The following is a 15,346-nucleotide window of genomic DNA, read 5'->3' on the forward strand; positions in this document are numbered from 1 at the left end:
GAGAGAGAGAGAGAGAGAGAGAGAGAGAGAGAGATATGGTCTACATAGAAAGAAAGAAGGACTACAGATGTGATGAAATGCTTTTAGAATCATTTCAGATTTTTTTTCCCTTACTCTTCATTTCTTCATTAAGTTGGGTTTTTTTGCAAAAGGAGACACATTGATAATAGAAAAAAATATATACAAGGATGACAGCTTCAGTCTGACTATACCGTAAACATGAACAAATTAACAGAGACAGCTCTCTGTCAACTTGAGAAAAAAAGGTGAGGGTAATGTGTCTACCTTTCTGTCTACACTAGCATTGCATTCAATGATCAAGCAATGATTTGCTGTGTGTAATAGGTTCTTATACACTAAGTGAATTTGGCTAGTGCCCACTTTGACTTAAATTCTGTGTCAGTTATTGCCTCAACAAGAATAGGTTCCCCCCCCCCCTTCTCCCAGTCTTTCAAGGAGAAATTGTACTGGCCAGAGGACATGCTACAAAGGTTCGCAAAATTTGCGCCAGAAGCTGGAGGCCTTGTGGCTAGGCTCTCAGATTTGCAACCGCACAGTCGTGGGTTCAAATCCCATCAGGGACTCGACGTTGTGTCTTTGGGAAAGGCATTTTATGCACATTTTCCTCACTTCACCCAAGTGGGAATGAGTACCTGGCTATAGACAGTGAAAGATCTTGTCAGTTCATTAGGGTTTGAGCCCCTGAAATCCACAGCTTGCACTGTATGCTTCCCGGGAAGCTGAAAATATTTTGCAGCTGTGTTCTAGGGTCTGCTGGGGTAATAATAGTTGTAGAGTGCATAGAGCATGCTGTCAAGCGTGGATATAAGCTATATAAAAGCAATTATTATTAAGAAGTATTAATTAGTCTAGCATGCAGATAGAGAAATTGGTCCGATGTGGAAATCTATTTGTTATGTATGAATTTCACTACGCATGTGTTATAAATACAGAGGATATATTATGTACAAGAAATAAACTGGGACCTGAATATCTGTTTGCTATGTGCCTGCTAGACTGTACTTCCCACAAGTCGCTACTTCAGAATTACAAAGTTCTATCTGCTCTGTACCTAATTTTGAGAAATTTGATGTTAAAAATTTTGATTTTCACAACATGTCAAGCTTTTTCTAACGCAATTCTTCGAATAACTTGATAAGGACTTAAAATCATTTTTTGATTTTTATAAGAGCAGAAAGTGCATTTGATTTCTGATTTCATGGTCTCAGTAACTGAAAACGGCCAAAAGTGTCAGATAGAACTTTGTAATTCTGAGGTAGCCAAGAAGCAGAAGCTGTGATGGACAATAATGTTGATAAAAAGAGTAATGGATGAGAGGGGGAGGGGGGAAAGGAACAGCATTTCAAGACAAGTGTTTGGAATATTTCTCTCATTAGGGGCGAAAAAGGTGTGTACATCCAGGTACTAGCTAGCATCCCTAAAAAGTACAGCGGTCCCATACAGCACAGCTTGCTTATATAACAATTTCCTACACTAGACCAGTAGCTCTGTTTCAGCTTCTCCTAGGATGAAGAAATTTGCCTATGCCCAACAAATCTGTTTTTCTTTTTCAAAACTGACTTTTAGATTTCTTTTCCCCTTTTCAAAACTGATTTCTTTACGAAAGAAAACAATAACAGCTAATATAGGCAGTCCCAAGTCGTAGTCAACAACTTTTTCATTCTCACCCAATAAATCCCCCCCTCCTCCCTAAAAGAAAAAAAAAACAAAAAACAACCCACCAAACAAACTACCTTAAACATACATGAAAAGTATTCATTTTTATACACGTTCTCTGCTTTCATTTTTTCTTTTTTTCTACTCTAATGATTGGCAGACATAATCCATCTTCAAAATGATATATTCAGACTCATTGGGCACTAGACAAGTACAAAAGCAGATTCTTTTCATTTTCAATAAGCTAATGCTGACACAAAAACACCTCCTGCCCCTCATAACACCCCACACTTATCAAAATAACACAAAGTGACTAGTTTAGTTAGTAACATGGCATTTAAAAAAAAAAAAGGATATGAAATGGCTTGAAAAGAATGTGTGTCATGACACAGTGGATTCAGGCACTCTTCAATTTTTGGGTATACGGAATTATTGATATCATTTTAAAATTTATTGTTCTCTTGTCTTGCTTTAGGTGAAAAAATACCTACATATCTTGTAAAGAAGTAAATAAACTTGGGATTGAACAAGTTGGGGTTCGCTGGTTTCAGCGGTAAAATTAGGGAAAAAATGGTCACAAATTTGGGTGCCTTCCAAAGTTTGAGTGTCTTTGGAAAAAGCAAATTTAGATCTACATTTTTTGTACCTTTGATCAACATTTTATAGTAAAATCCCCACAGAAATAGACATAAAAGGTGTCGAGTCAAAGGGGGAAAAAAATCATTAAAATTGCTGAATAGGCATGAAAATGTCAGTGTCTTTAATTTAATTATTTTGATGAGTGCCAGATTTCACAATGATACCACACATACGTTCAACATGCAAATGGAAAGGTTATGTGGTGGGGCAATACCTGTAGCTGAGAGCTGACACAGCAATAATGTCACACAACATATGTCACTCAGCTGCAAACTTGTAATCCAATCAAAGGTCACATCAGGCGTGAAGGAGCAAACAACGCACATGTGTTAGTAAATTTCCATTATAAGGGAGCACATTTTCATTCAGATAATAATTTTGCTCTGGCTGTTGGTGTTGACACATGTTTTGTATTACTCTCAAAATCAGAAATTTCAGAAAGTTGGCTGCTGACTGGGTGTTAAGTTTTACACCTCTATCAAGAAAGGTTAGTCATTTCAGAGGAGGCGCCTATATTCTAACCATTGTTTGAGATAAGACAGACATGAAAACTTCTTGAAAGAACAGCCTCTCCTTAATTTTACAGCACAAATGTCATGGAACAGATCCACGGCGTTGGGATGGAATCAATTCAAAAGGCCAAAATCTTGAATAATAAGAATACTGTACATGACATGGCAGAGCCACTTACAGTAGTCTCCGTCTAAACCCACGGTGTTCGGGAAGTCCCCTAAGAGTGTGTTTATATGGAGCGTGTGTTTACATGAACCTGTGCAAAGGGACGAAGTGACGCAATATCTCATTTCCTTGATATTTTTGTGATTTCCCTTGGGGTTGATGGGTCATTTTGGCCAATTATGTGATGTCACATGACTGTCTTGTGAAGGATTTCCCTATTGCGCTTATGAATTATGAGTACAAAGGTGTTAGGGGGGAAGGGAACGCAGAAAAACGGACTTACTGTACTGATATATGCACTATAAAATGTTGGGAACAGATAAGAGGAAATTGTTCGTGATACATCTAGTCACAGACAAAAGCTCTCAGCCATGCGGCTTTCCAATTCCAAACGACCAACCCCGACTGTCTGTCATCTATTGCAACTCGGTAAATGCATAGTTGACATCAGACTTTTCTCTTGTGATTCGTTGAACAAGTACGTTATAAGTTCTTTGAGGGTAGTTGATAACTTTACTAATCTTTAATAAGAGGCCTATCTAGTGTTTTACAGCATCCACTTGTGTTGCGCATCATAGGTCTAACTAAACATTACGTATGCTGTCAATCAAACACCAGTCAGAAAGCTTCTCTCAAAGACACATTTCGAGTGACCAATCAGAAGACAATTCATCTCCCCCCACCCCCACCATCCTCAACATATTTTCACACCCGACCAATCCTAGACCTATGAGTCCATGGAAAGTTGGGCGTGAAAACTCTGTCCATCACTCTCTTTGTTTTGCTTGAGGGTCAGTCTCGCAAAATACAGGTAACCGGTTGTCAAGGTGTCTAGACTTGTCTTATGTAAGCTGTGTAGGCTGCAAGGTAAATTTCCCCTTGTCAAGCTTTGCCAATCAGTGTGTTTCGCGAATTGAAGAGTGCGTTTAGAAGAAGTGACGGTGTGTTTGTAAGTCAAAATTATAAAGTAAAAAACTCGTCATGTGACGAAAGGGTGCGTCTAAGCGGAGTGTGCCTTTGTGTGAGGTGCGTTTAGGCGGAGACAACTGTACTTCAATGAAATCGCTGGATCATTCTCTAGATTATTAGTTTGTTTTATTAATAAAAATACAACAGCCGTGTAAATAATTAAACACACATCATTCCTTTATCTCGCAGTGTTTATAAGAAAGTCTAGAGTACTAATTCAGAAATGGTTAATGGTTCACATGTTAATTACCACTATGTTCCATGAGTAAATAAGACACAACTCAAAACAAAGAATACAGATTTCACCCTCAGTTCATACAATTTACCATCATTTTTAGACAGGAGAAATTAAACGTAAAGCGGGCTTGGTCTCAGCAAAGTCATCACTGTATTTGTTCATTAAATATAAAAAAACGAGAGCAACTCCAGTCTATATATCTGCATAAGCCCACACAAGGACAGAAATTAAAAGGATGCCAAGTGTAAAGTAGCAAACACAAATCGAACTCTGCACACGAAACATTCAGCATGATGAAAGAACAAATTAAAATTTAGGTTTCAAAACATACAGACTTCAACTTACATGTCTGACCAAATATCTTTTAAATCAATTAAATTTGCAGGACCAACAAATTTACTTTGAACATCTTTCTTTTCTTTTAAATGAAAATCCTGCCCACTTTAAGGCTGAAGATAAATATATGGCAAAAATCCTAGGAATATTTTACACTCTTTACTGCATCCTTAAACTTCTGTCCTTAGATACAGTTCAGGGATGTTGATCCTTGACATACATACCATGTTTTTTATGTTGTTTTCCTACAAAGAAGATTAATTTATGAAACAAAAATGTAGGCAATATTTATACATCACAGTGTTTGAGTTCTTTGATGCTTACAATATAAATTGTAAAGCACATTGAGCCTAGTTTCCAGCAGTAATATGCACATAATAAAGACAATCCATTCTTCTTCTTATTATTATTAGTATCATCAATGCTACATTAACAGTGTTGATTTGAGTACAGAAAATGCACTTCAAATTCAAACCACAAGGTGTTCAACACATTTGTTAGTAATAGTCAAATCTCGACATGGTGCATGTTAAAGCACACTCACAGTAGCCCTTTAAATAATAATAGATGACTTACTTTACCCTAGGCTTTAGGGACTATTGGTCACAGCCCTTGTCCTTATGACCATACGTGATGCTTGAGAGTGACTAAATTCACTTTTGAACACACATATTGACACAATCATAGACAGACTGCTTGTTTTTTACTTAGAATTTTGCAGAATATGACAACTGGTGAGCAAAGGACATGGAAGCATTTTGAGTTAGATTTTTTTAAAACTTTGCTTTATCCCAAACATTTACATAAAACCTGTTAAAACGAAAAGCAGTCCAACTATCTATAACTGTGACAATATAGGTATGTCGACAAATATTTCATAATACAACAAGTGTACAATATTGATAATTTTCTCAAAACAAAGTTACGTCAGTTCACTATTCATGCAAGTCACTCACCAGGTCCCAGGAATGTCATGCTCTTCTTTGAGTGATACAAAAAAATATCTTTTGGAGTCTCTGGACGAGCACACTTGGGTACAAAGCTTCTCACACTCCCAACAGACTTAGGGATGCTGAGGAATTATACAGAACAGTTAAAAACAGTGACAGACACATACATCTCCATATAGACAATCATCATTAGTGATGACACAGATTATACGTGTGGGTGGTAGAAAGGTTTTACGAGAGCTCCAATTTCTTTATTGTCCCTCCATGGTCTCCGTCTGTCTGTGTTTTAACACCCAAAGGTCGTTATTGAGTTGATGTACTTCCTTTAACTCAAATATACATGCCTTAGTATGCATGGCAAAGAGATTGGAAAAAAAGCTGTTATGAACTTTTATCCCATCTAAGAAGAATAACTGACAAAAGCAAACAAAAAATCAAGCATAAAGGTATTTAAGAAAAATAAGTAGTATTTTGAAATGATTTTCAGTCTAAAGACTTAACAATCTCTCCTCCACCAAAGATGACAAAGTGACTTACGATTTAATCCGCACAGTCAAAGGATTGGCAAGTGCACCTGGTTCCAGTGTTGTCCGACTTCGAGTTGCAAAAGCAGGAAACGTGGCTGGCCTGTCATCAATTTGGCGAAAAGAGTATGGAGCAGACATATCAATGTGCATGGACTGCTTTGGGCCTTCATCTGTAATGAGCAGACGAAACAAGACAATTCACTCATTCAGGAAAGGGATCATACAGAGCAGCTTAGTTTAATTTCATTTAACAACAGTTTTACGGCCAGTTTTACGGCACATGCGTCATAATTAGGTCATATATATGGCGAAGACTGAAGGTGTTACTTTTACTTAAGAGTGACATAAAAAGAAAAGGAGAAGAGATGTTTGATAAGAAAAAAGGAAGCAAACCATACCAATGCCCACCAACCACCCACACAGAATTACTACTAAGATTTATTCCTTGACTGCCCCTATCAACATCCCCCCCACCCCTCACCTAAAACATACACAATTGCAAGTTAATTCACATGTTATCTGTGCAACAAGCTGTAAGGGCCCCCCACTAAGCCTCCCCCCCTCCCCGGGACAAAGCGGATAAATTGGAATACACTAGCCAGCCAAGAACATCATTGTGCGCCCTCCATCAAAAGAGGATACACCGCAAGAAAAACCCTTCACCTTTAACCTAACAGCCCTTTTAGTGGGCTTCAGTTCATGCCTATGTGTGAGACAAAAGCCACCAGTCATAGAGTGTGGGTGTAAAATAAGCAGATGAAATGGGTACTGAAAAAAATCCCTGGATGCAATATGCCAAACGACACATTGTCGGTGCTCCGATGGAACCTTGCTAACTCGGATTTTGGTAAAAAATATTTTTGCACCAAAAGATTTCTGATATCTCTGCACAAATTGTGTAAAATATTAAACCCAGATTCAAACTGCAAAAGCTGAAAAAACGAACCTTAAATTTTACACAAACCTCACTATCTACCACAGCGAAATGTCCAATTCTTTGGGTTATAACTTAAGAAAGCACCAGACAGGCACCATGGGCCAGTGAATCCCACTTTTTTTCTCCATGCGGTCATTTACCTTATTGATTTTCCTTGATGTGTTAAGGAACAAAGAAATTTCTTCACCCACTCAAAATGTTTTACAGACCACTTGCCAGCCACTGGGACATCATAAAACAACCCAAAGCATGTTAACACTGTGCATTTAAAGACAAACTAAAGATAGCAAGGTTAGTGGAACAATCAAAAGCCACGTGTTGAATTGCTCTAAGCTCACTCAAGCCTTAATAAGGCTCATTGGAACAGTGTTTGAAAAGAGAGTCTCGCTAACCACAGGTTTTGTCCTTAACCAAGGCCCATCTCTATACATCAACAAAATTTGATTGCCTAGTGTAAACATTAGCAATGTTTAACAGGTTTTTAAAAAATCTCTCCTATAAAGCTGTTCAGTTCAAGCTAGCGAGGTTCAACTGAGCGCCAACACCATGCAATTTTAAAAAGTTTGGTGAATGCACAACTTGCAGCCCAGTCTAATAAGTAAAATGGTAAGCTAAGTCAAAAGTGCAGAAAAAGCGTTGACTGTAGTCAAAAACTTCTAACACAAGGAGCAAACTTTCAACATATAATCATCTCAAGGACAACAAAATCATTTAGAGACCAAACCAGTCAAACAAACCAAAGTTAACATAACAAACGTGTCAGGAAACACATTTTTAACCTGAACTCCAGACTGTCAGCTGAACATCCCCATTTCACTATTCTTTTCGTTTTAATAAAAGAAATTGTACGAATGCCTTCATCATATCCAGATGCACTTCTTACATGTAATAGAGCCCATTCGGCATGCAATGCTGAAACATCCAGCTTTAGTCTGGTTACAAAAATGACTGAAGATATTATTATTATGACTTTTCCTTTTTTAAAGTTTTGAATTTTACTTAAATCTTGAGACAAGTTATTCATATTTTTAGCTTGTTTGTTTCATAATGGGATAGAAGGCTATGCTATTTATTATTATTATTACTATTACAATTAAAAAGCAGTATTTCATATTTCATATATACATAACATTAGTGATGAAGACTTTGTTAAATCATGGTAGAAAAATATCCTTGCATACCCACAGACAAACTTCGTTTACTTTTAATAAAGAGAAGCAAATTGGCATGACAACTAACCATTGAAAGCACAGAAAAAGCAAAACAGATGGACAATAAGTGGGAAAGAAAAAAAGTGTATGCCTATAAACTACCAGTGGCACCTTCTGACCACTTGCATACACAAACACATACACAATATTTATATAGATGCTTTCTAGAATAAGCAACAAGAAAAGCCACAGCTTTACTTGTCACAAACTAACACTCGGGGTGTACACTTCTTTATGGTTTTGTACAGACTCTCAGTGAAGAAAAGTGGCATTCTCTCGCACTAAACAAAGTGAAGAAAGCCAACAGAGAACATCAAGCCAAAGCCATCATTCAAACTCAAATGGAAATAATTTAATGGGCGAAACTGAAGTAAAAGCACAACAGTGCTGTAATTCACTTTCACAAAGCAAACAGAAGTTCAAATATCATATTCTTTATTTAAATCCCTCGATCTTTTATTTCGAGAGAATGAAAAATCCTTCCCCAATTAAAAAAAAGAAGGAAAAAAAAAACTGCACCTCTCTATGACAGGACTTTATATCTTGGGTCTGGGTTTACAAGGGAGGGAGTGCTTCAGTAGACTTGGCTTTCTCCTTTTTCTTTTGTTTTAACCAACTCCATTCCTTTTTATTTTGAAATTTCTTTTTGAAATCTTGAATACTCCGGATATTTGGATTGCATGCTGGATACGTACGTGTGATGACCTCTACCAAGCTTTGATTGAAAGGCATGTTGATAGCCTTCAGAGCCTGGGAACTGCCTAAAAGGTCGCTGTACAGAGATTCTGGAAGACGCCATCGGTTGGTAAGTCCGGTTTGACGTCTCACACGGTATCTGGGACTCTCATGATGCTGACGAAAGAAAGAAAGCTACATGCTGTATTTGGAGGATTTCTATTTATGTAAGTTTGAAAAGAAATATTTTCCCATAAAAAGTCTGCAGTAAACCTCGATTAAGGATATATAAGTAACAAATAGAAAGTCCACGACAAGCTAATTAGAAAGTATTATTTTCTGACTTACTTGCAATGGGTGCTGTACGTTTCTTTCCCCAAAGCACCACCTTTGGCAGTCATGTTCTCGCCGATTTTACTTCTGACACGAGGCTACCCTAACCTCCTTCAACTGCAAAAATCTCAACTTCTATTCCAGATAGAAAGGTATATTTATCATCAAAAGCAAGGTAAATGAACAGTCTTTAACTCTCGTCCGCGGGGGCTGGGTGTATGTCGACCGATAAGTTTATTTCGGCACCTCGCCTTCGTTCGGGTCCCGCGTCAGTCTAGCCCCTGGCTCAGCGCACGCGCGCCGAGCATCATCTCACGTGAAATTCAGGTCCAGCGTCGGATCCCCATTCATGCAGGTCAAGTGTGCGTGCATCAGTCTGCTTGAGTATGTGTACGTTTGTGGCCTTCTTCTAGAACCGCTTGCATTGGTTCGTAATCGAACGTCTCATTCAAAACATGCAAGTTGGTAGCTCTAGATGTTCGTCCAATGAAATTATATAAGAAATTGACCTACTTAGACATGAGGAGCTCGAAAGGATAGTCGGGAGACAAGACTTCCATTTTTCTATACAAAACCTTTCAAATGAGCTTGATTTTGTATGAAATGATACAACATGATAAAAAATAAACTTGTTAAATAGTTTTGAATACAATTGTGCAGGTACAAAGAACAATTTGAGTGCAAAACATTTGGAAATTGACCTATATTATCTGCTTTGGAACCTCAGGTCATTCATAGCAACAAGAGCGTCTAGAAAGGTTATTTGAATGGGCGTAACTACCCGTAATGTCTTATCAGCTTGTGAGAGGGGGTTATTCATGTGTTTGTAACACTTTATAAATAGAAAGCTATGAAAGATAGAGCTTTATTTTCATCATCAACTAACACACATTCATGGCGAAAACACACGTTTCCCGGCGCGTGCGCTGTACACCAATAATACACACTGAGTGACCCAGGCGGCCTGCCCGGAACATCCGACGTAATCGGTTGCTGATAAGATTCACATCTCAGCACAGACGCAGGATAAGAGTTAAGATTATTTCAATAACTCCCAAAGCCAAAAAAAATTAAAGAGTGCCTGATTCCACCGTGTTGTGACACATCACATAGTGAAATCAAAGCATTTTATATTTAACATACTCTTACAAAAACTACATTCTCGAAAAACTATTTAAAAAATCAACACATTTCAAGCTTCTCCTAAACATAGAAATCTTTCCTTGGATGCAAGGGGGAATTTTTTTAAACTGTGACCTCAGACAGAAAAAAAAGAAGTTTTGTCTTTGTAAACTACACAACTTGATACATCTGGTAAAAATAAAATTTAAAATAACACTAATTTCAACGTAAAGAGGGGTGACACAAAGAAGGCCATAATGTTGACCCTACCACAATTATATTAAGTAATCCTGACGGAGGAATTATGTTTTTATTTGTGATAGACTTTTTTTAAAAAGGTGCTACCCCTTGCCGATGATAGTATGCCATTCTGAAGTATTGTAGCTAAGTAATCCTGCAGAGAAAAGCCTTCAAAACTATGTTGAACTCCCGCTGCCAGAGGTAAAAAAAAAGCAATTTGTGCCTTCTGTTAGAATAATAACAGATCATCACAAATTTTAGTATGGATCATCACAAATTATTTCAAAAAGTTATGGAACTTACTCTTTCCACCTCTTTTCCATCAACTACAACTCCAACGAGAGCTCTGTAAGGTGCTTCTTGTACAGACCTGAAGAGAAAATTTAATAACAATCAATTTAATTGGTCAATTATAAATTCACTAAAAAAATACACCATTGCAGACATTACAATGGAAACCATTTTTGCAGACGTTTTTTTCACAGAATACTAAATTCTTTTCAACAGGTAATAATTTTTCTTGCCCAGGCACTTTGAGTTTGAACACCAACCTAAACCAAAGACACAGCCAGTGGAATTCCGCCCTACCTGACTGCAAGCCATTTTTGTGCTTGTCCACAATAGAAAGACTGCCTACTATTGAGCCTCCTCGGCACAGATTACAGAGAAAAAGAACAATATGGCCAAACATGTGTATTAAATTAATATCCATGCCAGGGTCCATACCAACTGTGGGACCAAAAAAATGTAATCAATCTACTCTGCAAAAGCACAGACCAAGCATCTCCAAACTTCCCTCAAACAAAGCTCACATAAATAAATTCCCCAGTTAGCTAAACAAAAAAATAATTAAAATGTAATGAGAATGAGGCATAGACAAAACTGTTAGTCTTACAAGGCCTCATTCTCAATCTTCTTTGATTTAGTTCTTGGCATTTTAATTGATTTAGTATTTTTAGAGAGGTAAGATTGGTAAAGGAGCTAGCGAGTGATGATTAAAAGCCCTTGAGACAACTTGAGACAAGCAGTCAGAAGAGGCATGTCTCCTGTAAATATAATCACAATAAAAGTATTGCAAACCTCAGAAGGCTTTCTCGTAGCTTTGACTTTACTTCAAGTTCAAGAATTTTAGAAAAGAATTTAATTTTTTAAAATGCTGCAAAGAAGTGCTTTTCTGAATTATTATCTAGATCTTGCTGTCACTAACATCACACTAACGATAACTAAAAAAAATTAGCTGAAAAACAACTTAGACTGGCTAGACTCATATAAATATAACGGGTATGTCTTTTTACTGAAACTCACAAAACTCACAAACAAAACTCACCGAAGCACACCAAAACAATGCTAAATGGAATCATTTAACTGAAACAATGTCAATATTGTATTTCAAATTAAATGTTTGGGCATTAAAACATATAGACAGATGGACAGAGAGAAACAGGGGGAGGGGAGTCTAAATTATATAGATTTTTTTGCCAAAACAATCCTGCAAGGAACTGTACCAGGAAAGAGAAAGAGAGGAAGGCAGAGATGGAGATGGGAGGAAAACATTACAGAGTGGACAGGAAAGACAATGGGTGACAATCTGAGGAAAGCAGAGGACAAAAACAGATGGCGAGAGCTTTAAGATGATACTGGAATTTATAACTCTACATGCCCAAAAATTGACAAGAGCCTGATTCCACCATGCTGCCTCACATATTTTTATCATGAAGATAAATGTTATTAAAAGAAGAAGAAGAAGAAGAAGAAGAAAAAGAAGAAGAAGAAGAAGAAGAAGAAGAAGAAGAAGAAGAAGAAGAAGAAGAAGAAGAAGAAGAAGAAGAAGAAGAAGAAGAAGAAAAAGAAGAAGAAGAAGAAGAAGAAGAAGAAGAAGAAAGTGAGATAAAAATGCATAAATATTAATAACGACAAAAAAAACAACAACAGAAAATTGCACGCATGAATTGACAGTTTCTATGAGTTTCGGTGAATTTTGTGAGTTTCGGTGAATTTTGTTCGTGAGTTTCAGTACAAAGACATAGAATCTAGATCTAGATCTAGATCTACCCCTACACCTTCATATTCAATATACTGTTACAACTCTGGGTAAATTTTTACTTTCACTCCCGCACACAGATGCACTGTTTCAGGGGTCAAACTGCTGTACTGTTTGCTGCAGATCACACATAAAGCCACTAAAACTGTCGCAAATCAATTATTTTCAAGACAATTTCAAATCTAACTGTAAAATATCAAATTATGGGTGTAACCCCCCAGATTTTCTTTTACCCCAGTGGGGCAGGCCCCCCTGGAACCCCCCGATTGGTCCAAAGCATGTCTAGATAGATATATCTCGGTTAAAAACAATCAAATATTTCAAAAACCATTAATTTGCGACGGAAATGAAGTTGATATTCGTGTTCAGCGCATCAATATTTAGTAGAAAATAGACAACTGGTAGCTGAGTGTGAGACGGGAGGGAAAGTAAAAAAAATACCCAACTCTGTTATACAACAGTGAGAATCAAATTCAGTGATCTCTAACATTCTTTAAAGTCTCTAGATCTAGATCTAGAATCTAGATATATATAGACTTTATAATAATCATCACCGCCGTCTGCCTTTAAACAACATTTGCCCGACCGTGACTTGGTTCATTAAAATTCAGTAGATATTCAATTATGGTTATGGAATATATCATAGGACTATAACAATTTGTCACTTTAATGTACGATACTACTACGACATGTCTATGACGAACTATCGGCATCGGCATCATTGTCGTAGATGACACTGACACAGCCACTGGGCAGCTTGTTTTGTGGGCTTGGGGGGTATTCTACTAGACATTCAAGCTTTATCTCTATTCTTGTAGACAAACAAACTATTCTTTATCATTTTAAAGTCCCGACTAAAGGTTCTGCAAACTTACTTTGAATAGGAGAGCGCAGTAGCAGGAACTTTTGGAGGAATAGAGGGGAAATAAACCGTCTTCGGTTTCTTCGTGTCGTCGTCCGCCATTTTGACGACGCCAACTTGCGAACAACTTGTAAACAAAACCTTCCGAGACACGAATGTTTCAATTAAATTTTTATTTTCTAGATGATGTATTTAATTTTTTAGCATTTTTATTGATTAATAGCTATTTATTTTAAACAAGACCCATTTAGAGGATAGTTATTCTAATGTGTTTTACTGTATCTAACAGTGACTGGCGAATGAATTTACATATGGTGTTGCTAGGGACTTAAAAATGAGCGCGCGGAAAACGAAAACGACAAGCTGTAATTTTGCCAGGGCTAGCCTACGGCAACCAACTTTTCAGGGACGATATCAATATTATTAGCTACTTTAACTTTGATATTTAGATTAAAAATAAATCGATTTACATTGCTGCTATTCGCTTTTTTTCGTATATATATATTATTTTTACACATTTGTATTAGAACTATAGCAATGCCAAGTTCCATCATATGGCGCGCTTGAACTTGAAGTCTGTTCTCGATCCCCACTTGAACACGTGTAGGCTTATTTTACATTATAGAAGAAGAAGAAGTTAGTTTTAGTATGGGTTTTACAGCGCTCGCAACTGCATAAGGTCAAAATTATGAGCGCGCGAAGAAGAAGAAAAACAACAACAAGAAGAACAAGAAGAAAAGCGGAACAAGAAGAAGAAGAAGAAGAAGAAGAATTTTGAACCACTAATTAGCCTAGCATTATTCTCTTCGTATGTGTCCAACGCAAATAGGCCTACCTGCCGGTACCGACATCCGAGAAATAGTATTAAATTAAAGTCTCATCATGATGATCCGACAGCGACCCCACAAGGAAAAAAAACAAGCAAACGAAAACAAACAAAAATATACAAAAATAAACAAAAAACAAACAAACAAGCAATAAAATCCCCAACATTATCACCAATCATACCGACATGCTCAAATTCGACTGGCACAGACACTTGACATTTGACCACTGCCTGCCGCTCTTTTTTTTCATTTTTTTTTTCAAATCTAAGTGTTTTACGGCACTCGCAACTGCATAAGGTCATATGAGCGCGTGGGTCAAACCAAACATTTTCAGTTTGAAGGAAATTTTGAATTTTGCCCGGGTGGCGGCCGACGCCTAGTCTACTCTTATCGATTTTGGACAACCAAGGGGCCTTTAACGTGCTCAACTTGCACACGGGACCTCCGAGATTTTTCGCCATTGTCCGAGAAGGTTGAGCGTTGATCTTACCTACCATAGATCATGGGAGTGGCTGAAAGACAGCAATTATTTCAGATTAATAAGAAGGAGCTTATGAGAAGCAGTAGAAAGGCTGCCGAAAGAGTTACGAGCCCAGAGGAGGGGGCAAAGGAGGTGAGGGGGTGGGGGCAGAAAATGAAGATAAAAGAAGACGAGAACATTGTTAGAGAGCAGGGGACAGGATGTGAAAAGAGACAATTTGAAAGAAAAAATTCCGTTGCCACCCGGATTTGAACCCGGGACGTTTGAATGAGAGTCGAATACCCCGGTTTTTTGGGCCCGGGGGCCCCCCCCCCCCCCCCCCCCCCCCCCCCTCTGATAGCACCGCCAGCCAAATCAGAAGTTCCTCGAATCGTTGTTACATGAAGGAAATTTTTTTTTTTTTTTTTGGTAAGTGTTTTACGGCGCTTGCAACTACATAATAAGGTCATATGAGCGCGCGGGACACACCAAACATGTTCAATTGATAGGAAATTTTGAATTTTGCCCGGGTGGCTGCCGAAGCCTACTCTTATTGATTTTAGACAGCACGGGACCTTCGAAATTTTTAGCCCTTGTCCGAGAAGGCTAGGTGTAGATCTTTCC

General features: G+C 37.7%; 1 protein-coding gene across 1 annotated transcript in view; it reads right to left on the minus strand.

The window, feature by feature from the left end:
• LOC101861330 (BTB/POZ domain-containing protein 16) overlaps positions 1–13,692 on the minus strand; it is a 31,839-nt gene extending 18,147 nt beyond the window's left edge. Inside the window, exons 1-6 of the mRNA XM_005089568.3 lie at positions 13,449–13,692; positions 10,836–10,902; positions 8,858–9,014; positions 6,025–6,184; positions 5,494–5,609; positions 4,762–4,782 (exon numbers count right to left, since the gene is read on the minus strand). Of these exons, the coding sequence (XP_005089625.1) occupies positions 4,762–4,782; positions 5,494–5,609; positions 6,025–6,184; positions 8,858–9,014; positions 10,836–10,902; positions 13,449–13,537 (610 nt within the window). The 5' untranslated portion in view covers positions 13,538–13,692. The remainder of the gene's footprint in view (positions 1–4,761; positions 4,783–5,493; positions 5,610–6,024; positions 6,185–8,857; positions 9,015–10,835; positions 10,903–13,448) is intronic.
• Between the last annotated feature and the right edge of the window lie 1,654 nt (positions 13,693–15,346).

This window comes from Aplysia californica, unplaced genomic scaffold, assembly GCF_000002075.1.
Source record: "Aplysia californica isolate F4 #8 unplaced genomic scaffold, AplCal3.0 scaffold00007, whole genome shotgun sequence".
NCBI lineage: Eukaryota > Metazoa > Mollusca > Gastropoda > Aplysiida > Aplysiidae > Aplysia > Aplysia californica.